This window comes from Artibeus jamaicensis, unplaced genomic scaffold, assembly GCF_021234435.1.
Source record: "Artibeus jamaicensis isolate MK-2021 breed Jamaican fruit bat unplaced genomic scaffold, CSHL_Jam_final scaffold_1031, whole genome shotgun sequence".
NCBI classification, from domain to species: domain Eukaryota; kingdom Metazoa; phylum Chordata; class Mammalia; order Chiroptera; family Phyllostomidae; genus Artibeus; species Artibeus jamaicensis.
This window is the reverse complement of record NW_026522026.1, coordinates 2928083-2954165: the sequence shown is the minus strand read 5'-3', so window position 1 is coordinate 2954165 and position 26083 is coordinate 2928083. Positions and strand designations below refer to the sequence as shown.

General features: G+C 36.9%; 2 protein-coding genes across 29 annotated transcripts in view; both read right to left on the bottom strand.

Annotated features, from left to right (window-relative positions):
- The window catches only part of LOC119052828 (alpha-fetoprotein-like), a 49756-nt gene extending 37134 nt beyond the window's left edge, over nucleotides 1–12622 (bottom strand). For 2 of the 28 annotated variants that reach the window (XR_008389769.1, XR_008389770.1), the window contains exons 1-8: nucleotides 12187–12577; nucleotides 11753–11831; nucleotides 11274–11325; nucleotides 10988–11098; nucleotides 9471–9682; nucleotides 7552–7684; nucleotides 3588–3685; nucleotides 2674–2833 (exon numbers count right to left, since the gene is read on the bottom strand). Coding sequence is in view for 1 of the 28 variants with exons in the window: in XM_053655657.1 (XP_053511632.1) it covers nucleotides 3632–3685; nucleotides 7552–7684; nucleotides 9471–9682; nucleotides 10022–10126 (504 nt within the window). In the remaining 27 variants the exon portion in view is untranslated. The other 26 variants (XR_008389766.1, XR_008389772.1, XR_008389762.1 and 23 more) reach the window with 25 other exon arrangements.
- Nucleotides 12623–16028: 3406 nt separating this feature from the next.
- Nucleotides 16029–26083, bottom strand: part of AFM (afamin) — a 21407-nt gene continuing 11352 nt past the window's right edge. The window contains exons 9-15 of the mRNA XM_037150208.2: nucleotides 23794–23926; nucleotides 21500–21597; nucleotides 19796–19928; nucleotides 18818–19041; nucleotides 17834–17966; nucleotides 17101–17162; nucleotides 16029–16181 (exon numbers count right to left, since the gene is read on the bottom strand). Coding sequence (XP_037006103.2) covers nucleotides 17127–17162; nucleotides 17834–17966; nucleotides 18818–19041; nucleotides 19796–19928; nucleotides 21500–21597; nucleotides 23794–23926 — 757 coding nt within the window. The 3' untranslated portion in view covers nucleotides 16029–16181; nucleotides 17101–17126. The remainder of the gene's footprint in view (nucleotides 16182–17100; nucleotides 17163–17833; nucleotides 17967–18817; nucleotides 19042–19795; nucleotides 19929–21499; nucleotides 21598–23793; nucleotides 23927–26083) is intronic.

The following is a 26083-nucleotide window of genomic DNA, read 5'->3' as shown; positions in this document are numbered from 1 at the left end:
AGAAAATGGAGATACCTGTCCTTGAACAACAATAAAAAATGCAAAAAAAAATCTCCAGGTTAAAAAAAAAGATGATGTAAGACATCTATTAGGCATCTCCATGAAAATTTCCTCTAAGCAGTCAGCACTGTAGATTAAGAACTTGGGAAGAAGAATGGGCTAAAGGTAAATTGAAGTTATAAGTTTAGGTTGAGACTGGTAAAAAAAAGTGTGTGCATTATTTAAATAACTAGAATGTTCTCTTTGGCTGAATAAAATCAGGTTTATTTCTTTCTCAATAGAGTCCTATTGGGGAGGAAGGAGTAGTGCCCCTAGGCTGTAATTCTAGAAAGCAGGCTTTTTCAAACTGAGGCTTTTAACATTGCCATTGGGCTGAGGGTGCTCTGGTGAGGAGATTTTTGTGGGCGGGCCTAGAAATAGCATAAATCACTCCTGACCAGAACTCAATGAAGTGACCCCACTTCGCTGAGAGACAAGGAATGTAACTCATGGCCCTGCAACTAATCTGAACTATGGAAGAGGACAGTGAATCCTTGCTGGATGGCCGGCCAGCTCTGATTATGTGTGTAAAATAAGAAAGGAAAAGACCAGGAGCGGACCTATTGGTAATATCAATTTTCAAAAATTAGGGGAGAAGGGGGGAAGAAAATTGATGAAAGAAACTATGAGAATACAGGCATTCCAGATTAAAAAATTCCCCTACCATTTATGATCTTCTATACACACCTTTGCACTCATCACTGGGTGGTATGATATAATAAGCAGTAATAAAAGAGAGAAAGTTTTCTAGAACACACAACTCAGATGTCTATAACCCATATACCATTCCTGAAAGCATTATTAGAAATACTCTAATCAAAGAGAATTATATCAGTATCAGAAATAATCAGTGAAACATGGTATATAAAAGAAGTGATAGTTCAAATGGAATAATTATTGTTAACAGTTATTTTAAAAGAATGAGTATAAATAAACTAAGTTAACCAAAATAATTGAGATAAAAACAACTAAAGAAACTTGAAAGAATAAAATTAAAAGGAGAAACACAGAATTGATAAATAAATCCAAGAATCTGCTATTGGAAAAGTCCAATAATAGTCCTTTCCCAAAACTAATTAATTAAAGGAGAAAATACAAATACATGGGAAAAGAAGTTGCAATTACATAATCGATGTTTTTAATTATCAAATAATATTACCATGTGCAACTCTATATTCCTTAATGAGAGAATGCTGATGAAGGAGACTCATTAAAGAAAAATGTACGCTTAAAAAATTCACAAAAATAAGCACATTCTCATTATTCACAGTTGTGTAAACACTGAATTTATAAATACTGAATCATCCACCCCAGGGGAAATACAGGGTTCAGTTCCTGCAAAACTCCAGCCACATTTTCGTCAAGGGATCAAGACATAACCCCGTTTTATGTAATCTCAGGTTTAAAGACACCTTACGCAATATATATTGGTGATTCGCCCACACTGAATTCACAGCCACCAGCACTGTTACTCATGCGTGAACAAAGTGCATCCAACCCTCCTATTTTCTTTCTAAGGCACATCCACGTCTTCTAGTGCTCAGAACACTGGACAGCACTTCAGCGCTGCCCTTGGGGACATTTTCAACAGCTACTAAATCACCAACAAGAAGTACAAAAATGAAGAAAACAGGGCACTAAAGAGACCACAGAACGAGCACTTTTTCACAGCAGGAGAACTCAGACATGAAACCAAAGCATTGCTTGGTCCCCCCTCCGCTGGGACCACACGCCCAGGCAACTCAGAGGGTCGGCTGTTCTGAGCAGGCACAAGTGTGAGAACGACCACAACAGTGCTGTGAATGTTGATTTGGGGGTACAAATAAGTTTCGGCAAGTATAGAGTTCATGAGGAATGAGAATTGACTGAAACATGTTAAAATAAGTCCATAACTAAAGAAACAAGAGAAGCTGTCCCAGCAGTGACCATCTTCATCCCTGCTCATTTCACAGAAGAGTTCTTTTAAACCTTCACAGAATGGCAAGCCTCAATAGTACTTGATTTATTTCAGAAAATTCAAAAGAAAAACATTTCAAATTCACTTTCAGAAGTTAGCATAACTGAATACCAAAACCTGATAAATGATCATTACATTTTTAGATTCATTACATACGACGATCGCCTGTATTAAAGAATTACACTGGGAGTTGGGAAGAATTTCCTGTGGGAGGTGGGGGTGGGTAGGGAAGGGGAGAACAGTGAGGGGAGGAAAATGGGGTCAGCTGGAATTGAACAACAATAAAAAAGAATTATAAGTTTTTTTAAATTAAACGTACTGTGTTGATATTGGTTAATAACTGGTTGTACACGTTTCGAGTGTACAATTCTACGACACATTATTGCACTGTGTGCTGACCACCCCAAGTCTAGTCTCCTTCCGTCACTATGTATTTGACCCTCTTCATCCTCCGCCACTCCTCTTCCCCTACAGCAAGAATAACAAGTATGGTAAAGACTGAAGTGAGATTTAGGGCCACAGAGGCTCTTAGCCTGCCAAGTACATGTGCTAATGCGTTTCCTTCACAACACGTCTGATTCAAATTTAACATCAATGGCCTTGGCAATTGCAGAAAAGTTAGCTTTAGGTTGTTTTTTTGTCAACAGAACCAAATCCCTGAAAAGAAAAATAAGTACCTTCTCAACAATATTATGAATTTGCTCCTTTCTAAAAAATTAGTTGTAGTTCGTTGAGTAACCAAAGGGATAGAAGTGCACTTGCAGAAAGGCTGGGGAGAGTGTATTCTCAATGCTCTCCATTTCTTCAGTCATAAGAAGAAACACAGCCATATAAGATCTAAGGCACAAAACAAACATGATTCAAATCACAATCATGGATAACATAGTCATTTTAATCATTTAAACTATTGCTTAAAGAGTTGCGTTGCTTAGAGAGGTGTGGGTCTCCCTTGCCTCTTTCTGTTGACAACTGAGCAACATCCCTTAAATTTTAAGGGGAATAGGGAAAATAAGAAGAACTGAGTTTCCAGGCAGCCCAGTGTTGTCTTCAATGGGGGAAGAAGGTGATATAAGGAAGATGCTGTCTTCAGGGGCCAACTTAGACAGAAACACAACCCAGGCCAGGAAAGAGACATAATGGGTAACATCACATTCTTCTCCCACCCCAACCTCATCGATCCCCACCCCTAGAAAATATCCCTGGCTTTTCTGTTCTGTGTAACATTGGAGCCAAATCCTTTTTATCTTCCCAGAGAAAAGAGTAGCTTTGTTCCTTCAGCCTTCGCCATGCAGTCTGATTAAGTGCCTCACTTCTGCATGCACAGCACACTTTGTGCACTGAGGAAGTGACTAGGGGATTTGAGCAGATGGAAGAGATTGAGGTGGGAGATAATGGGTGATGAGAACTGTGAGATTTTCCTGCATAGCCCCATGTGCCCTACTAAATAGGCAAGTAGCATATGTGTAGAGAAAGGAGACAGGTTTGTACTGAGAGACATGATGAAATAAAAGATAAATGACTTTTTAATGAATTTAATAAAAAGGGGCGCCCCGCAGCAACAAAGTGCATTGGTCTAAAGAAGGCAACTTACACTGCTTTTACTACTTTGTGGTTGAATTTAATCCCAATTTTACATCAATGGTGATGCCTCAAAGAGATGTCTCCAATGTATTTTCCGATGGGGTCTAGCTGTAATTAGAAAAACAACTTATTAGAAAAATATAGTAGTAAGACAAGAAGTTAATTTCAGTATTAGTAAGGAAGAGAGAAAAGTAAAAATTATGTATTGCTTCAAAATTGGAAAGTTTTTAGTGTCTTATTTAGAAGAGGCCAAGTACAGCAGCATAATCTGGGAGGGTTTTTTTTTATAAATAGCATCTGTCTTCCCCAGAGATCACTTGTTCCAGTGATCAAAATCCAGTGATTTGAAATATAAATGAGAACAAGAAACTGAGCAAAGTGAAGTCCAGAGAGTCACTGGAATCCATCCAATATGTCTCACAGTTGTATTTTGGTTTTATTCATAAGTTACTAACTCTTCTTTTGGACATGTCTCCTAGCGTTATCTATAATATATGTTTCAGTTTTACAGTATATAAATGAATTCCTCCAAAGTATGTTTACATCCTTTAACTTAGTATTTTTACTTTTAAAACTATTGCAAATAAACTTTTCCGAATAAATAAAAACATAACTACACAAACAAAAACATGCACGTTTTGTTATGGTAGCAAAAATTTTGAGACAGAAGAAAGTCTCAGTAGCCAAGAGAAGGTTAAGTGAATAATAGCACATCTTTGAAAAGATGTATGTTTCTAATAAAAAGTAAGATTTTTAAGTCTCTAATCAAAACTCTGTTCAGTATGATCACAACAATGTACAAAGTAAAAATCTGTAAGTAGAAAAAGGTGAATAAAAAGAAATATGCCAAACTTAATATCTCTTAATGGAGAGATTATGTTATATTTTAAATTTCAGAAGAGCTGTATATTTTCACTTAAAACACTACATTGGCCATATAATATTTTTACTTTGGATAGTTGCACTTTACAATGTTGTTTTTGAGAAGAAGTTAGACAATGTATACAAAGGGAGTGTTCAAAGTACAAAAGTGGCACAATAGTCATAATTACATTTTTATAATTAATTACAAATGCAATGCTTTTTGTCCTTATTTTGTTGTATTATACTCACTTGAAATTAAGTACAAAAAGCTTAATTATTTCTTCATAAGAGAGTCTCTGAGGACTTAACTCATACAGTTGCACAATTGGTTGTGTAATTGTTTCTGAGGTTGGAGCCAGACTGCTAGGAATAAGCATCCTGGAAGCAGCAAGACTATAAATGTCACCAAGTGAGGTAGATGGGGAAAGAACTCCTAGCTAACTTAAAAACATGTGTTTATGTTTAACATTATAGGGGTATGTTATACATCAAGAAAAATTTCTGCTGAAAAAGGTGAAGGGTAAGAAAACTGTAACTTAAAACAGTAAGCACCAAGTTAATCTACAAAACTCACCTTCATGAAAAACTCATTCCTCAGAAATACCAGGTAATGAGACATACATCTACATGATCATTCACTTTTTTATTAATATGAAACAAACAAAAAAAAAAAGACTGTCCTGTTAAGAGCTAGGAATTCAGAATTGGCTTCTGAAGGAATTGGAATTTACCAATGGAAAGAATGGAGAGGAAGGTAAGAAATAGATAGATAGATAGATAGATAGATAGATAGATAGATAGATGATAGATAGATAGATAGATAGACAGACATAAAGGTATATATATATATATATATATATACACATATCTTTAATGAGATATATATATCTTTAATGGTAATAGCTACAATTACTACATATTTAGCTTATGCCAGAAACTCTTTAGATACATTATTTAATTTCTTACACAAGGTAGACAATGAGGTGATGAATAGGAAAAATAATTTCAAGAAAATTGGAAAATAGCAGTTTAGAAGAATATGAGATAAAATCTCACTAAAAAATGGAAGGAAACAGCAAGGAAGAAGTAGTACTGCATTTTGCCTTGAGGGATTCATCAAAATGATTAGCAAACTACTGTGCATTTCAGCACGGCCTTTGGAAAGTCATGTGGTGCCTCCGCTAGTAAAAGCAATTATTTTATGTTGATATTTAGAACTTTAATAAACACACACTTAAAATGTACCTATATAATGGAACTAATCGCTTTCACAACTATTTACATCTATTTAATGAAAAAGAAAAAAACCACTTTGTTAAAAATGAAGTGTGGCAGACTGTATGTTTCAAAGATGGCTAAAACAATATCTTCTAGCCCATGCTCCTTTTACAATGACACATTGACAATTCTCCCATCCAGAGGTACAGTATAAATACTGTGCTCTTCAAACTGGTGATGTTTCATGGTGTTTTAGAGTGTGGCAGAAGTAACTTCTGAGTCTGGTCATACAAGGTCATACAATTTCTGCTTTATCCACTGAACAATTTTTCTTTTTTTAAATATATTTTATTGATTATGCCATTACAGTTGTCCTATTTCCCCACTTCGTTCCCCTCCACCCTGCACACCCCCTGCCCCATTAGTCCCCCCTTTAGTTTATGCCCGCGTGTCTCAAGTTCTTTAGATCCCATATTTCCCCTACTATTCTTGCCCTCCCCCTATCTGTTTTCTACCTACCATCTACGCTACTTATTTTCTGTATCTTCTCTCCCCTTCTCCTCCTCCCACTCCCATTGCTAACCCTAAATGTGATCTTCATTTCTATGGTTCCTCTCCTGATCTAGCTGTCCTCTTAGTTTGCTTTTGTTTTAGGTGTGGTTGTCAATAACTGTGAGTTTGCTGTCCTTTCACTGTTCATCTTTTTTATCTTCTTTTTCTTAGATAAGTCCCTTTAACATTTCATATAATAAGGGCTTGATGATGATGAACTCCTTGAATTTGATCTTATCTGAGAAGCACTTATCTGCCCTTCCATTCTAAATGAAAGCTTTGCTGGATAATGGTTCTTGAAGACTTTAGCCATGAGTAAGCAGTCCAACTGCCCCGAGGCTACCATGCTGGAAGGAAGTCCAAACTAGTCAAGGCAGTGGGGATGAAAGAGAGGTGTGTAATGAGTCTAACCAAAAGTCACCTCACAGGGCGATCAGATCCTAAATCCTTAACTGTGCACATTGTGGTGCACAGCCATGCCCCAGCATATAACTTCTTTAGCAAAAGCTTTAATTCCCTTAATAAAAGAGAAAAAATTATTTCCCTTTGTTTCCCAGATGCAAGCCCTGTGCATCTATGTTAACACCTTTGAAATGCTTCTTTTTCAGGCCCTGAAGAGAACATATAATACTGTTAACTATCCTATAGTCCAATCCCCATCTGGCATTCTCCCACCTTCATGTAATCTTTACATTCTCTCCTTAATTCCAAGTGGATAAAAGAAACTGCAAAACTGCCATTCTCTTGAGCATTTGAGATTTTGGTTCCTGACATTGTTATCATTTGGGCTCAGAAGAATTCTTCTAAGTATTCTCTACAGGTTTTTTTTTTTTTTTACATTCTTATGTCAACAGGAAGACTGCTTGGAAAGGTCCTGAGATTACATAAGAAAGAGATGTTGAATCAGCGCCCTGGTGCTTCAGCCATTCAGAGTTCCAGATCCAGCCATTCATGTCTGAGTACAACCAAACAAAAGATCACAAGACAGAACCATCTCAGTGAGTCCTTCCTGAATTCCCAGCCCACAAAAACTATAAGATAATAGCATGATTGATGTTCTGAGTCACTAAATTTTGGGGTCTTCTATTATATAGCAATAGTAACTGAAATATTAAATATTTACTATGAAGTAATATCTATATTAGATCATGTTTCTCAAATTGAAATGACTACACAGATTGCCTATGTATCTTGTTACAATGAAGTTTTGTTCAGTAGTTCTGGAGAAGAACTTCAGACTCTGCACATCTACCAAGCTGCCAGGTCATATGTATGCTGCTGGTCATGGTTCATGCTTTGCACAGAAAGACCCTAAATAAGTTGACATGTGAGCATCTTACCTTTATCAGGAAGCATTCTGTCTTATTTTCTTCTTGGCAACAAGACTGAATAGCTCTTTCATAACACATAGACATGGTCAGAATAATGGGTCCATATAAGAATGGTTGCTTTCTGGAAGTTTCATAAATGTACCTATAATTTAACAAACCCAAAGTCATATACTTTGGAGTTTCAGAACACATGCTGACACTGTTTCTTGAAAACTTAGGGTTCATTTTGTTTTGTTGACCTGTAACATCTAGAACATCGTGGTGAAAAACACTATGCTTAAATGCACCAAATGTTTACAACAGGTCACCATGAGGTTAGTCAAACATTCCAAATGCCCGTGAAGTGACCAACAGTACCTCTGGGCCATTGGGGAAAAAAAGTCAGTAATTAAAATTTTTCACTCTTTTTTAAGTAGAAGGTAAAAAGTTCAACAGTCTCAACTGAACTGTAAAGTCAGGATTGTATGTAAGTACAAAGGAATTAAATTTAGAAGCTATTGTTGGATGAAGAGGTGTCTCTCAAGATCATCTAAAAGTTCTTTCTAGACTAGGAAAGTTGCTCGGCTATCTTTTGACTCCAAAACACATGACTTTTCCCCAGCTTTGATATAAATTACAGTTTCCCTACTTGAAAATTAAATAAAGGTCTTGGTTTATAATTATGAGGCAAGTAGTTAGAAAATTATTTTTCTCTTGAATAGTTATAGTCATGTGCACATGAGTTAAAATTAGCATATAGAATAACTCCTTCATCACTGACTTTATTGTAAATGTTCAAAAAGAGGTTACATTCACTTCCTGGGTATTGGTTAGATTTTTAAATCTCTGAATAGTCAACCCAAATCTGTCTCTGTAATTCTCATCCACAGTGGATAGCACTGCAGTAAATATGTAGCCAAGCTGGTAGTTTGTCTACCATCTGGTTGCCCCTAGCATCAGACAGGTTGGAAACCTGCTCAAACCCTATCCCTAAGCAGCTGAGTCCATTTAATTTTTTCTCAGAAGCTCAGTAATTTCTGGAGCAATTTGTCCTTTTATGGGTAAATTAAAAACTTTGCCTCATTCAGCATTGTCACCCTGTCTGCTCATTCATCTTTTGTCTAATGTTTCATAATTAAAATCTGAAGTTAAATTTCCACCATGCTCTTGCCCTCTAGACCCAGCAATCAGATCTTGCCCTTATTCCTAGTGCCTGAGCCTGTCATAGTAGAATGTCCAGAATTAGAGTCCTTAAGAACTGAAACCTTGTATTTCTTTTGTCATTTCTGCCTCTTTGGGTATTGATTTCCTTCTTCTAAACCCCAGCCACTGCTAGCACCCCACTCTCAACATATAGACTTATGCTGTGTTAACTAGAAAATCAAAATATGAGCTTGCCTATAGCATTTGCTATAATGCTCTGCACTCCAAGTGGGAATTATAGAATCAGAGTTCTTGGGTAGAAAACTGATCTTTGACATCTAAAAGTGTTACTTATTCCTAGGTTCCCAATGGCAGACTCTTTGTCCATGCCTGTCAGATATCCTCCCTGATATCTCTTGATGAACATCCCAAATGCCAGTCCCTTGCCTGAACTATGACCTGCTCTCTGTCTCCAGTACTCTCAGTTTATTATGCTTTGCCAACTTGACTGTACATTTCAACATCCTTTGCTACCAGTCTGACTAATCTAACCCTTAAGGATATGGCCCCATTACAGGTCCTAGACATCTTTACGGCTTCATGGTGCAGACATTTCCATACCCTGTGGGGCTCACTGAGATCATAATTGTTATTCAGAGAGAGAAAAATATATTGTAGCTCAAATTTCCACTTCAATTTCATGTAATAAGACACTGTGTTCTCAGAGACTGTTATGTAAGAAAGACCTGTCTTCAAAATTGGGAAATACTCATCTCCAAAGACAATGGCAAGAAGAAATGACTTACCTCTTCCTCACTGTTACTGGGTTCTCTTTGCTCATCTCACTGATCTGCTCAGAATTTGGAATTTGGAAGGTGTCCCTGTAACATGCATCATCTTTTTTACTTAATAGGAAGCACTTGGGTCTTGCTGTGCTATTTGTCTTGCAACAGTCAGAAGGAACATGTTTGTCAGCCATTCCTTGGTTATTACAAATGTGCTCTAAGAAGGTAGTCATCTGCAGGAGGAAATGATAACTGAAAGGGGAAGGCTGTGTGCTCCGCGTTCCCAACCCCAGGAAAGGCAAATAGTTATTATTTTTTTAGAAAAGTCAACTGAGTGTGGAATGTTGCATTTTGTATCCGATAGTCCTCGGACATAGTTATTTTGAGCAAAAACCTCTTAGGTTTTAAAGTCTAAATTCTTACATGTTGAACATTGACCAAATAAAATTAATCATTCTCTCTTTTCCTATGTAATTGCTTCACTTTCATACACTTCATAGGTATTAAAATAAACACAAACTAGAATGACCAGGGTCTAAAGTAATCAAGGTATTTTAATGAGAATTATCTACCAATAAATAGATAGTAGTCTGTGTTCCATGGTTCCCAATTGTTTTTGGTTTTGTTTCCATGGCAACTTGTTTTAAGACTTGAACTCCGAAGCGACGTGTGTTCATTGTCAAGTTTTCAAGTGGAAATGTAATAATTCAGTTCATTTTCAAATATCTTTGGACAGCCATAAGTGTGCAGGATGTTGTAAACTTCAAATGGCATGTTTTCAGATTTGGGAGATAAGGCCATAAAACCTTAATCTTTTGAAATAAAAATAAGAAGAAATCACTATAAAATAAGTGTGACTAGCCACTGATAGAAGTGTTTCATTTAAAATTTGTTTCTAGTAAGTCTAATGATTTTTATGTAACTAAAGAGTATGATAAAAGGTAGGTTTTAGCCCCATAAAGATGGAGTAAAATATTACAAATAAAGAAGAAAACTACTCATTTGTATTTTAAATTGTTTGGCATGAGAGTAATTGATCAAGTAGGCATGTAGATAGAATGTGTTAGTGCTTATTAAGAATTTGCTGATCATAAGATAGACATACGTTATGAGACAATAACAATGGCTGAGCTTGTCTAGTGACTGGAGAGAGAGCCCATAATAATATTCACTTTTTTCTTCTTTTACATATTCTCTGAGAAACTTTTTAAATACTTCAATTTCCCAGTAACCTTTATACAAGGATGTCAGACAATAGTGTTTCAGTAACCGAAACAGAGCAACCAACTTAAGAAACTGACATTCTAGACTATAATCATTCCCTTGAATGTTTGGTTCAAAGAGTGCCAGAAATGAACTGATAAACTGTAAGTTTATAAACATGTAAAGAGTATATCTCGAGTATGAATTGTACATAATGCTGCCTCACAATCTCCTACCAGTTTATTCAACGAGCCCTCCCTATAACAACACCTTTGGTTGCAATTCAGTCTTTGAAAAAATGAGAGAGAGAGAGAGGCAGAACATGATTCACATACCAGCTGGGGAGAGCATTCTGAAGGTGACTCATGTAGCTTGAGGCTCTTGCACTTCTCCACAAAACCTAGCAACTCTTTAACTATGGTCTGTACTTCTTCATAAGTGGATTTCTGAAGAAAATGAGCAACCATAATGCTAACTCTGAAACATGGCACTGTGAGTGTTAAAGACAGAATTGAACCGCTTTGCTCTATCATTCTTATTCTATTATTATCCCACTTTCCTCCCCACAAATAATTAATGTGATTTTAAGTTTCAGAAAAGAATACTGATAATAGAACTCACATGTCTCTTAAGTTATCCTCCAGATAATTCTGGCTACTAGCGTGCTATATGGCTGAAAAAAGAAAAAAATACTTTATATGCAGAAGAGGAAATTTTCCAAATTGAAATCCCCCTTTAAAATTCTGAAATCTATATTTATGTACCCATATATTTCCAGATATGTTTTAATTACCATAAATTAGAAAAATTACCAAAATATATCTTATTTATATTTAAAGTGTATCCTGTGAATGATTTACTTCTTTCCAAATATATTATGTAATTGAAACCTATCATTGCCACACAAGTAAGTTACATGCACTTATGTTGACACTTTTGAATTAATTAAACTTGCTGATCAGGTTATTTAACTCTTCACATTAGGTTAGATACCACGTTGAAAAAATATTAAGAAAATTAGAGTTTGATTAATTTGACAAAAGCAGTATCTCAGCTCGGATTTGTTCATCACCTGCATCTTCTTCATCTCCTGTACTCACCATGTTCACATACATGTTATCTACTGAAAACAATATCTTCCTTCTTGTATTAATAGCTTCTAAAATGCTTAGCAGCTATCTATTAAATAAAGAAACCATTATTATTTGCTATATTAAAGCCAGGGGAAGGCTTTAGAGGCAGCTATTCTGAGTTCATCTTTGAGCTCTGATGCTTAAAGTGGTCTTGGAAAAGTAACTTAAGCTCTTAGAGTTTCATTTCTCTACCTGTGAAATGTAAGTAAGTTGTATTACAATGGATGGTTGTTCACATTAAATGAAATCACATGTGTGATGCACTGATCACAGTGTCTGGTTCATAATAGATACTAAATAATGTAGCTCTAGTATTATTCCTGATATGACAAACACTTTTGTTTTATCTAAAACCAGTTATCCAATTTTAAATATAAGTTTTAGATGCAACATTTTCTCACCTACACAGAAATTAAGGCTGGAGTGAGCTCTTCCTGTCGTTGTCTCAATATATTAGCTCTCTTTCTTTATTCATTCCACAAGATAATGTCCAGCAATTTTCAATGACCCTGTTGTCAGTGATGCACACTGAGAAAAGTAAGTCTTCCAAATATGCACTGCAGTAGTCATTACCTCTTACTCCTGGCACTCGGAATGTGTAGACTGTAAATAGGATTTCCTACCTGCATCTAGGAAACTTCTCAGAAGAGTTTGACATTGAACATAGCTGAACAAAACCAGAAGAGACATGAGTCTCACAGCCTTCATTATTTCAGATGAAGTTTTATAGAAGGTGTTCTACCATTTGAAAGAACTGAAGAATCCTTTTATAGTCTTTTTAAGTGATTAATATTAATAATTAAACTTTTTCTGGTGAATATTCTTTTCAGGCCACTACAAACCTAATCAAATTGAAGAATTCACAGCAATGAAGAAATGTTGATGAATAGCCATTCATTAATGAATACTGGATTTTAAAATGAATCACATCGATATACTTGTTTTCTCAAGATTACACCATATAGGCCTTGTAATGAAAGAATCAATAAATGCTTTTGGTAAATAGCTCATTTCCTGGAAGTGTCTGTTTGACATGTACAAAGTTCTAAAGGGGCAGGAGACAAGACAAACGTGTACTACCCCAAATTCAAATAAATGATTAAGTCTCCAGTTCCAGTACCAGGCATATATTCAAGCCCCTGGAAAGAGTTGGGAGCACAGGCTTTGGGAGAAAACCTAAGAGAATGGATTGCATTTAATGAGTGCTTACTGTGAATCTGGCACTTTATATGACTATACAAGAGCAGTAGTCTTTTTCTTGAATAAATAATTAAAACTCAGGGTCACATTATTTGCTTGTGGGCTCACAGGTAGAAATTGAGGTTTGTCTAACTTCGGATCCTATCCTAGCCAAGAACTAGTATCAGAAGCTGAGGTCCCAACATTCCTCAGCTCCTGTCTGCTTTGCCTGTCATTGAGTTCTTGGGTCTAAAGCAGGAAACTATTGATTCCATAAAGAATCTAAAATAAATATGAGGTCCAAACATTTTGGAAATGGGAGGTCACTGGGTACTACTTTAACCATTTCTGTCCTCAGTTTCCTCACTTACAGACAGAGGGTTGGACCAGGTCATCTCTCAGGCCGGCAGTCCCCTACCTGATTCTGTGACCCACATATTCTCAGTTCTGGTCTTCTAGGCAAAAAAGCATCACAAGTAAAAGAGGTATGTTTGCCTGAAAAACAACAAGACTGTTATTATTTAAATTTGGGACACACTGATTAATGTAAAGAGTAGGATGGCCACCTGTGATAGAAAGCCAGGGTTGACAAAAATCACCCTTGGCAGGGTTTCATCATGCTTCTCAGGTCCTCAGAACATCCTAATTTTCACCATCCTTTCTGCCATTCCCTTGTGCATCCTTAGAGCCATTCCCTTGAGATCTTTCTCTAAACCCAGGGGAACTGTCAGAAATGGACCTCCTACTCTAGGGATGGCAAATTCTTTGGGTGAGTGCTGTCACTGTCACCCACTGCAGACATTACTAGTTGATGACTGCACTCTTTGTCTCTGAATCAAGACTCAGCCTCAAAGTCATTCACAGAGCAGTGCCACAGGACAGCCACTATTAATTGATTGGAGTTGGCACTTAAGGGGAAAAACACTGTTATATGTGTGCTACATTAATTCCCCTTTTTAAAAAATTGGGTGAAATTAACTCTCCAGGGGAACCGTCCTCTCAGGGTAAAACTCTTGTACACTTAGTAAGATGTTAAGTCCTTAGTGCCTGATGGTGGAACTTCAGACCAGAGGAAAAACAAGTAGTGGGGATCATTTAAGCAAAGATGGAGAATGAGTTTTGTGACAGGACTCAAAAGACAGCAGAGAATTCACTCTCTAAGACAATAAGATTTTCATGCTGACCTTTAGTATAAAAAAATAGATGGTACACAAATACAAACACACTGATGATTTTTGAAAAATATTATTTGTACCACAAACTTTAGAAAAATCACAAATAGATTTCTAGACCCCACCCAAATCTTGGCTGCAGACTGCTCACACACTCATTAGCCCTGACACTCATTAGCACACCACAAGGCTTATTGCTTTTATAAGCATCTCTGGCACTAGAAAATTCTTCCTGCATCAATTCTATGTATGTTTTATTTATTGGCATGAGCTCCATCTGAGCAATACAGAAGAAGTTGTTCTGAATTCTCCTTCTCCGTGCAAAATTCTCTCCCCCCTCATATTGCAGTGATTAATATTAATTTGTTCGCTGGCACATCAGAGAGAGTTGTATGGCACTTTCTTCTGTGAAAGTCTTATGGCGGTAACAGGTTCCTGGGGTTCAGGTTGCATAGCTACCGCTGTTAACATAGTATTGGCACAGAGTAGGATCCACTGTTAGATGCAAAATTGAATTAGCTAATTCTGCTCTGTTTCACTTCTGTTTGCTGAACTTACATTTTATTATTTAAGCAAAACGCTCTTCCTTGTTATCCTCATTAGTAAAGGAGAGTACTTAGAAAAATGGTAAAAGGACAAAAATAGCTTCATGAAATACATACCTATTATCTGCTGGCCATTGTGTTGGTTATGTTATAGTATAGTAATTTTATATATTTCTGTGAAGCGTTTATGACATGGACATTATTTTCCCGTCCTACACAAAGAAATGGAGGTCTTAGGTTGTTGGGAACTGGTCTGAAACCATAGGGCAGGTTAACGGCAGTAGGGTTTTGAAACGCCCCACCCACTTCTCACCCTGGTTCTTCAGCTTAGACTGAGAGACTGTGCAGGGCGCACCCACAGCGGGGGTCCTTTTTCACCCCCGCACCTCTGACATATAACACTGCTTATTTAGGACCCTTCTTCCCTGCCCCACAAGATGCAAGAACCATGTCTAAATGGCTCACATTTGTATCCACAATACCTGACACATGATAACAGTATAATAACTGTTTGTTGAATAAATAAGAATCCCCAAAATTGTGCCCTAAATGTTATTCCAAAAGAACTCTTTGAATATTCTCAAGTGTCATTTATTAAGTGATCATCTTCAATTTCAGACATTGAAAGACTAACAGCCTTAAAAGTTTAGAGACTGATAAGGACAATCAGGCCTTCAGCCTATGAACAACCTTCATTTCCCAGTTGCCCAGTTGCTACCACTCCCTCTCCTTAGACACCACTACCAAGCACTTACAGCTCCAACGTAACAGCAATTTTGGCTTCAGATGGAGAAAGAGAAGGGTCATTGTCCTCTTCCTTCTCTCCACATAACAGATTTTATAAGGCACACAGCATGGCCATACCTGAGAGGTAGTGTGTACAGGGGCTAAGAATATTCTTCTGGAATTAGAGGACTTAAATCTTGGTTCTGTCAACTACTAGTCATATGACCCTGACAAATTAGCTTATCTCCCCAAGCCTCAGATCCCCTGTTTGTAAAGTGGGGCTAGAAATGATGTCTACTTCATGGAGTTATTAGGATTAAATGAGATAATGCAAGAAGAGTACCCAGGACAGTGTTGGGTGCTGGACAACATTCAGTGCTCACTGGTGATGGTGGTAGTAGCAACATCAGCAGCAATGCTGGGCGCCCTCAACTTCCCTTTTCCTTCCCAGTAGCAGCCAGAACAGGATCTGTGAGGATTCTGCCCACACAATTGCTATTTTGAGTCCTGCCTGCCATGGAGATTTAGTCGGTGAGCCAGAGATGCTGATGGACTAAATAAATCATGATTGTTTAATTTTGTTATCAGTTCGACGCATGAAATCAGTCTTTGAGAATTAGCTTTACAATTTTATTGTTTATTGCTTGCTGCAATAACATGATTTCTGGCAAAGGTTCCAGTAGAATCTTTTTACTGTGTTTGTCTCAGAAAATGAAATTCACCACAGGACAGTTGGAAGTAGGTAAGTGGGTCTTTTTCTTTTTTCTTCACAACCTGGGAAGAAAAAAAATAGTATCTTATGCAGCAAAAAAAAAATTGTATGTTATGTAAAATATTATAACTGGGGTGATGAAAAGTCATGTTTATAAAAAAATAGTTCATGATCCTGGCTGGTGTGACTCAGTAGATTGACCATAGACCTGCTAACCTAAAAGTCACTGGTTTGATTCCCAGTCAGCGCACATACCTGGGTTGTGTGCCAAGTCCCCAGTAGGGGGTGTGTGAGAGTCAACCACACATTGATGTTTATCTTCCTCTCTTTCTCCTTTCTTTCCCCTCTCTCTAAAAATAAATAAATAAAATCTTTAAAAAATAGTTCATGGTAACTATGTTTTGCCACTTGTTAATACAAACCTACTCTGTCTGGTGGTCCAGGTCTCTCTTCCCAGGCATTGAACATCATTGCTATATCTATGCAACATTTTGTTCCTAAAGTTTGTGCATGAGTCTTAACTAAACTGCAAAAGAGAGGGCATCCTTTACATCTCTTTTTGAAATCACAAACATTGCTTTTTGTATATGTCAATGCTGGAGCGAAACATCTGGAACAGGTTTACTGAGGTGTGTCTGTCATCCCAAGCCTTCCTCTGTCTGTCAGCATTCACACATTCGATGCTTCCCCTTTCTGGTCCAGAGGGCTGAGTGCAATGGCTGAGAGGCAGAGCTGTGCATGTCTTTGGGCTATTTAGAAAACTGCTTGAACAGTAAGAAGTGCTGGCTGAAAGGCCACAGTGCCAGCCCATAAGGAGTGGTAGAGGCTCAGAAAAACATGACAGGACCAGTATCGGGGTCTGTTAGGTACAAGGTGTAGGGCATGAACTAGAAATAGACATTGAAGTGTGAGAGGGGAGAAGCCAGGGCAACCAAGGAACTATAAGTCCACTTGGCATTTGATTGAGATAGAAAGTATTACCTTTGGCAGTTTTTACTTTATGTTTTTCAAGAAACCAGGCTTTTGGCTGCCAGTCCTGGAACCTGAGAGGGAAAATTTTAAATAAATAAATGACATAACATATAGGAATTAAATTTTAAGATATTACTTAAATTTAGAGAAGTCTGTTGCCTTGACTTTTGGAAAGAAAAATTAAACACTCATATATGGTACAGGGAGACAGTGAACATGCTTTCTTCGAGTGAAGAACACCCTCACTGAGTGTGTTCAGACACTCTCAGCCTTTTATGAACTGCCAATGAATTTATCCCTCCCTTTACATGGCTTGAGGTGCACAGTCACTCAGGTAAATGGTAGATATTATAATGCCTCTAAATATTTTACATTAAAAAATATGTTTAAGAACTAATGATTTGTTCCAAAAAAAATTCTCACAGACTAGGCACTCAGTTGGAAAAGTAGAGAGGTTGAGACCAGTGTGAAAGCCATGTGTGAGTGTGCCAGAAGGATCGAGTGTGCACAAAGCACGTGTGTGTCACAGGTTTTCCTGACATCATTTCTTATACCATGTCGTCACCAAGGAGGCAGTGCCAAAACTGTATTAGAGATGGGCTACCTATTAGCTTTTGGCAACTATGCTCTCAAACATTAGCCTACAGACATTGTGGGGAGAAACAGGAGCTTATGGGGAGCTCTGTTGTATTTGTTTGACCAGATGTGCCAGTAGAATTTCAGTGGAAAAGAATAGAACTACCTCTTCATTAAAGCAGGCTTGGGGCCCCTCTGCTTGGCAGCACTTGTCCACAAGGTTAGTGAAATCCGTAAGCAGCGACCGCAGCGCCTCATCTGTAAGTTCAGGCTTCAGCTTCACTAAGTTGACCAGAAACCTGTGGCCCAAAGATGTCAGTGAGAATTCATTTGAGATTTCTTTCTTAAGCTCTTTTCCTCCCAAATGCTTGTCACAGTACCATATAGCCTGGGGAGGTGGGGGTTGTCTCATTTGAGTGAGTATAAAAAGTTAAAATATTCCACTTTTGAAAGGGTCTCCTGCAAGAAAAAAGACGGGGGTTCTCCTGGAATTCTCCTATTAAACTTATAGGACAGATTGCCATGGTAACATTCTTTACAGGGTTATATAACTACAGGCAAGATAGTATAAAATGTGAACATATATTAGGTCTTCATTATCACACTGTTGTAGAATATGTGACTACATTTGGTCCTTCTAGAAAATTTATTTACACTCTACTTTATACAGGCATTGCCTAAAACTAAGAAATTGGTCTTATTTCTTGAAATTTATAATACTACCTAAGAAAAGAAAAATAAATTTCCTGTCTTTTTTGGGCCCCTTCTTTTTTCAAACACTAAGTGAGATTCTCAGGGCAAACATCTAGGACATTCCTTCAAGAAAATCTGATTATTATAATCTTATCTATGAGCTTTTCTGCTAGCTACCCTAACTCACCTTTCCAAATCATGGTCTACTGGACACCCCCACACCCTTCCCCAAGGAAAAGTGTAGCTAGGTTTTGATGTATAAACAAAGCAATTAATATGCTCTGGTGTTTTTGTTTGTTTCTTTGTTTGTTTTTTTGTGTTAGAGAGACCAGACAATTTGATGGAAGGAATAGGACTGTGACACCAAAATCAGGTATCCATCACAATAAACCTTCCAGTCAATACACGGTGTGTCTTCAGGTTAAACAAAAAGATGAATGGAAGAGAATGTCAGTACCTGTCTTTCTTTCTCTGGAGCTCCTCGTTATGAGCCTGACACAAGTCTGTGTCAAAGGCAAATAAACCTTGGGAGGCAGATGGAGGCACAGAGGTTTTATCGGCTCCCAAGGCCTCAAAGCAGGGCCTTCGGAAGGCAAAGCTGGCCTTACAGCAGTGATCCACAGCGGGGTTGATGGTTCGGTTTTCATTTACTCCACATATCTCTCCAACAACTAAATCTGCCTGTACCAATGAAAGTTGAAACTCAGATAGGCTTTAAAATGGGAATGGAACTTTGAAATATGGTTAGATGAATAGATTGCTCTAAGGTCACTGCTAACTTTACTTAGAAAAAAACATGCACTCCTAACACAACACTACGTACAAAGAGAAGTAGAAGCTGCGGGTTTTTTGTTGCATTGCATAAAACAAACTTTCAAGCCATACCAATTTAAATGCCTAGAGGTTAATTTCTTGTTATTACATATACAAATTTGTATTTTTTCACTGCAAACAGGTAAATGAAAGTGGCAACCAAACACTATGGCTCTTAGATTGATTCCTTCTCTGGGGAATCTCCCAGGGCAATGTTCACCCCAGCTCTAAAGAAATACCCTCGACTTGCAGTGGGGTGGGAAGCAGCAAGTCCCTTACAGACCAGGTGAGGCAAGGGCAAGAATTTATAATGTTACTTAAATTTATCAAGTTTCCCATATCATTCTGAAACACTATTATGATTCTTAAAACATTTACCCTAACAAAATCACTTCTAATATAAATCAGAAGTAAGGAAGGCGATTTGGAGAGCCCCAAGAAAATATTTAAGACATTCTATTTTGCTTCTTAAGGTTTTGATTCAGTGAGCCAAAAAGAAAACTTTATATTCCTTGCTTAACAATATTGAAAACAATAAAAAAGGAAGACAGATAACTGCTATAAATCAATAAGAATGTGTGTGTGTTTGTGTGTGTGTATGAGGTACATCATTCATGCTCACCAAGTTATCGACGCAGGCAAACTCTTCACTCAGTGTGCAGCAGGTGGTCAAAGCTGTCACCATTTCCTCTCCAAGGAAAGTCACTTCATCAGTGGATAGCTGAGGGGCTATCTTCGTGAATTTGATCAAGTAGCTGAAAGGACATTTGTCTATTTGTTTCTGAATGAAGCTGACACCCTCGACCCTTCAAGGCTATGAACAATCAATGTAAGGACAATGTGAACCTCAGCTTTCTCATAAAAAGGGAGAGAACTGTCTCTTCACGCCTTGATTTCCTGCACCTTGCCTGCTAGATATCTGTATTTTGGCTTCTCTCTAATTTCATAGTTATCTCACAAACTCCTAGATTTGCCCATCCTATTTTACCTTTGAGATTAGGAGCACCTTGGCAGCAAATACCTTGGCTAGTGTGTAAAATTCTGCTTGAAATAGTTAACAAATATTTTAAAGAAAAAATTTAATAAATACATGTTGGAAAAAGATAATCTGAAATGAAGGAAACTGAGATCTTTAATGGGCTGAGTGACTTCTAAGCAAACAGCAGGTAGCGAAATCATATTTTTTACAGCTCTATTAGTGATTTTATTTTTCCTTATTAAAACAAATTTTTTATCATTTTGTGTTGTTATTCTATAATAGTTGTCCCAATTGTTCTTCCTGTGTCCTACTCCACCCATCCCACCCCCTGCTCCCACAATCAATTCCCACCCTGTTGTCCATGACCAAGAGTCATTCATACATGTTCTTTGTCTAGTTCTTTGTCTTCCCCTTCTTTCCCATTATTCCCCTCCCCCCTTCCTTCTGGACACTTTCAGTCTGTTCCATGTTTCCATGCCTGTGGTTCTATTTTGTTCATTAGTTTATCTTGCTCATTAGATTCCTCTTAGAGGTGAGATCATATGGTGTTTGTCTTTCACCAACTGGCTTCATTCCACATTTTTCTTATGCACCTCTGCGTTCATAGAGGCACTATTTACAATAGCCAAGTGCTGGAATCAGCCTAAGTGCACATCAGAAAATGAGTGGATCAAAAATCTGTGGTATATTTACACGATGGAATACTATGCTTCAGAAAGAAAGAAAAAACTACTACCATTTGTGACAACATGGATGGAAGTGGAGTATATTATGCTAAAGAAGTCATATTTTTAAGTCATGTTTTATTTCATTTTGATTTGAAGATGTTTGGTTTCAACACACACTACATTAGTATGGTAATTAATTAAGGAAATCCAGAATAAACTGCATATTATTCATGAATGCTCACTAAAAAAATAAACATTCAAGTGTTAAGTAAATCCAGAATTACTTTGATAAACTCAGTAAGATGGGCTTAAATCCTGGACAAATCGATTTTTACTTGGGAAACTGTAACAACCAAAAGTTTGCTTTACTCAACCCCCACACTCAATGGGGAAGAATCCAGAAATTCTGGGTTGAGAGTGAGAAAGACAAACCCAAATAGAAACTAAAACATTGTACAATCAGTTTGTCCAGGATCCTGTATTTTTTCATTTCTAGCCTCCTTTCTGTCAAAGGCTTAATATGACAGCTCAAAGTACAGTCTTGACTTTGTGGTTTTATTCTTTCCCAGAGTTTATGAATTCATTGTAACTGAAAGGCTGAGCTGAAATAGTAACACTTGGTGGCTCTCTGAGTTTCTTCCCATTCACAAGTGTTAACCTAACTGTGCAGACAACTTACTGGTATTTCAAGTCGTCCTCCCCCAACCTCCGGAAATGTTCACATTCCCTTTGTACTGTCTGGAGGCTTTTCTCAGTTGTCTCATTGAATTTGCTTTCCTGAAAATAAGAACAATCATGTTTATGAATGTTTCATCCAAAATTTAATCACATGCTTCACATCGACTTGTCAAATAGCCTTCTATTTATATAATATTTTTAAACTATCATTACCACACATTGCTCACTAAACAGGGTATTTTTCTTCATACATGTGTGTAAAAAATGGACTTTTACCAATTACGATTATAGTTAGGTGTGTTTTTTGCTTAAATATAAAAGTCCACATTTTTCATCATCATTATTTTGTACTTTTGGGATGCAGCTTTCCAGTTTATAAAGTATAGTTCAAATCTTATGGGGATAATGATCTCACTGAGAAGTGGCCAGAGCAGCTGTTTTTCTCCCTTTATACATAAAGGAAACCAGTCCTGTGAATTAGTGAGTTGCCTAGAATGACCCAGTTGGTAACTATAGCTGTAGACTCTTTTAAATCCTATTTATCTTTATTTTACACTTTCTTTTCACTATTTAGAATTGGAAATTAAAACTTTCAATAGCTGTCTTCAAATATTTGACAAACTCTCTCTCGAGACATAAAATTAGACACTGAATGAACGCCAGATAGAAAATTACACACCATTGAATGGATGTTGTGAGACAAATTGTATCTCCATGTTAAAAAAAATGATGGCAGTGTGATTCATTTAAGGATCAGAAAAAGACCTCCTCATTCCGGATGGTGGGGGAGTAGTACCAAAATCCTGTCTTCTTACTTCATTGCTCAACCGTGAATGGGGGGTAAACTGGCTTTTATGGCTAGTGGAGGATATTATTTAAATAAATCAAAAGTAACACGTACCAAATGAATGAAAAACAAATCAGAAATGTCAAATAATTTCTATAATATATAGGAATTCATATAAATTGATATTAAAACACTAATTTCAATAGGAAAATGGGTAACAGACATGAATAAATTATAGAAAACATAAATACTATAGTTAAAATTATATGAGAAACACTCGATTTCATTTAAAAATTTAAATAAATGTATGCTTAAAACACTCCATTTTTTACATATAAATCTAGTAAAGATAATTTCCATGTGCAATGTTTGGTGAAGGTGAATATAAAATGAGCGTTTTCAAGCTTTGTTGTAGGCCTATATGCTGGTAAAAACTTTCTGGAAATTAACTAGGCCATCTGTATTAATTTTTTATAAAGTCTATACTTTGACCTAACAATTTCCCTTGTAACAACTTGTCTTACAAATAATTAATAATAAAAAGGATTAGTCAGAGAACATATATGCATAACCCACAGGCACAGACAACAGCGTGGTGATGGACAGAGGCGGAGGGTGTGGGGGCTGCGTGGAGGCTGGCAAAGACGGGGTCGGGGGAATGAGGACTTTTGTAACAGTGTCCACAATAAATACAAAATATAAATATAAATAAATATTAATAAAAAGGAGTGAAGAGATATTTCAGGGCCATCATAAAATTAAAAACGACCTAACTAAATACCTAAAATGCCCAACAAAGCAGGAAAGAAGCCACATAAATTATGATAATGGTATGCTACCATTTAAAATATAAAGTACATTTTGATGTCCATTTAATGACATAATGTTTTCTATAACACTAAATAAAAAACATTTCCAAAAATTTCTTAAGAACTAGTATTCCAGTCTTATTTTAAACAAATACATATACAGGCTGTGGGAAAAGTAGGTTGAAAGTTATGAGTACACAAAACACAGAGTTTATTTTTGTGTTATTATCTATATAAACAACTGTGCACTTGCTTTTGTCCCTCCCTGTATATGGATATTTTTATTAAAAAGATAAAAGAAAATGTTAATTAGAGCTATTTCTTGGTGACAGAAAACTTATTTTTTTCTTTGTAACTTTTGGCACTTTTCTAATCATCATTAATAATCATCTATAAACTTTACAATCATAAAATTTTCCAATATGGCTCAATAAAATACAGAGTACATAAATAAAAATAAAAATGTAAACTATTTAATGAGAGGAATTTTTGCATCAACAACACAGGATTAGTCGTTCAAAACATTATGTATAAACAAAACTAATGATTTTGGTCTTTTCCATGGTCAGCTTGCACTGAATTTAAAGTAGACTCAAATTGGCCAATAACATATTCTACACCCCAGACTAAAGTAAAACTTTGACGTCAATTTTTTAGTATTTGTTGTTCTGAGTTGTTCATCTCTCTGCTGGAACCTACCGCGTTACGGTAGCAGTCTGGGGGGTTTTCCGCATTGCAGCACTCTTCCAGGAGCTCATTGTACACGCTAGCAATTCTTAGGAGCTGTGGGGTAGACAGTTCCAGATGTCTCCTCGAGTATTCATAAAGAAATCTGTGATATGTAAAATACTGTGTGTATTAGAATGTAGAGAAAGCAAAACACCAAATCCTGCTATCTTTGAGCGTAGTCAAATCTAATACTGAGTATGTTCTCAAATGATGTTCCTTCACTGGTCAGGCAGCGGGTGATTCAGAGCGCAGTTTGACAACAGGCGTTCATTTTACCTAGATGTCCATTCTCATTCTCTCTCTCTCTTTCTCTCTTTCTCTCACTCGCTCTCTCTCCCTCTTTCTCTCTCTGTTGTTCTTTCTAAAAGTTTATTTACTTCCATTACCATTTAGTCCCCTTATACTCCCCTCCACCCCACCCCCTCGCAATCATCACTGTTGTCCATGTCCATGAGTCCTTTTTCCTTTTTTCTCAATCCCTACCCTCCCCCCCCCTTAGTTGTCATCCTGCTCGCTATGAATCTGTCTTTATTTTGCTTCCTAGTTCAGTTTGTTCATTAGATTCCATGCACAAATCAAATCATATGGTACTTGTCTTTCTCTGACTGGCTTATTTCACTTAGAATAATGTTCTCCATGTTCAACCATACTATCACAAAAGGAAAAAATTCTCTTTCTTAAATAGCAGAGTAGTATTCCACTGTTTAAATATACCATAGTTGTTTTATCCACTCATCTATTGATGGACACTTGGGATGCTTTCGTTTCTTGGTTATTGTAAATAATACTGCAATGAACATAGGGGTACTTATTATTTTTGAATTAGTCTCAGAAGTGGGATCACTTCTGGGTCTAAAAGCAGATTTATTTTTAATTTTTTGAGGTACCTACTGCTATCCACAGTGGCTTCACCAATCTGCATTCCTGCCAACAGTGCAAAAGGGGTCCCCTTTCCCCACATCCTCACCAGCACTTGTTGTTTGTTGATTTTCTGATGGTAGCCATTCTGACAGATGTGAGGTGGTATCTCCTTGTGGTTTTAATTTGCATTTCCCTGATAATTAGTGACGTCGAGCATCTTTCATATGTCTGTTGGCCATCTGTGTGTCCTCTTTGGAGAAGTGTCTATTCAGGTGGTCCTTTGCCCATTTTTAAATTGGATTATTTGGTTCTGTTTTTTTGGGGGGTGGCTTGTTTTGGGGTTTTGGGGTTGAATTTTATAAGCTCTTTATAAATTTTGGATACTAACCCATTTTCTCATTCTGTGGGTTGTCTTTTTATTTTGTTGATGTTTTCCCTTGCTGTGCAAAAACTTTTTAGTTTAATGTGGTCCCATGTGTTTATTTTTTATTTTGTTTCCCTTGTCTGGGGAGATATAGCCAATAAAATATTGCTATAAGCAATGTCTGAGATTTCTCTGCCTATGTTTTCTTCTATGATTTTTATGGTTTGGGGTCTAACATTTAAGTTTATATAATGTTTTAAACTAACAATCCTTTTACTTGGAGGATAGAATTGCTAGATTTATTTGGAATTAATTATTCTGTTGGCAGTAAAGGATTTATCAGGCTGATGCAGCAGTAACTTAGGGTGGACCAGCTGTACCCTCTATACTATCTCATTTGCATTTACTGAGTCCTCCAGATAAGCACTATTTTATAGCTGAGGATACTGCGTCTCTGACCAGTTCGGCACCTTGCTATTAGTGGAAGTCTAGAATTTGAACCTAGGTTCCACGCGATGCCTACTTCATTCTTTTTAAAACTACAAGACTCTCTTCTTAAGACTCTTCTCAAGAGAGGCATATCTTCTCTAAATATCTCAGCTGCATATTTATAATTCTCTTCATAAAAGAATCTTATCCACTTAAAATAAATTAAAATGGCCTTCCATGTTTTGTGAGAGCAATATTTCAGGAGAATTTCTGAAGTCCAGTGAACCCTTTTTAACTCTTTTGTTTGGCAGCCTTTGACTGTATTAATTAATCTTGGTTTTACTAACCTTATCTCTCCTGCTTCTTTATCTGCCTTCTCAATCCCATTTTGGGATATATTCCCATGTACAAAAGCAGAGGTAATTAGTCTTCAGAGAATGAAGGACTGCTCTTAATATCTGACCTGAGTCATGGACCTTTCCCCAAGAATAAAATTATACCTAAAAACACGCCACCAAAGTGTTGCACACAAAACTCCCTGGAAGTCTACCCTTGCTTGGTTGATCCTTTGAGGTCCTGTGTCAAACATTCACATCCAGAAAGACT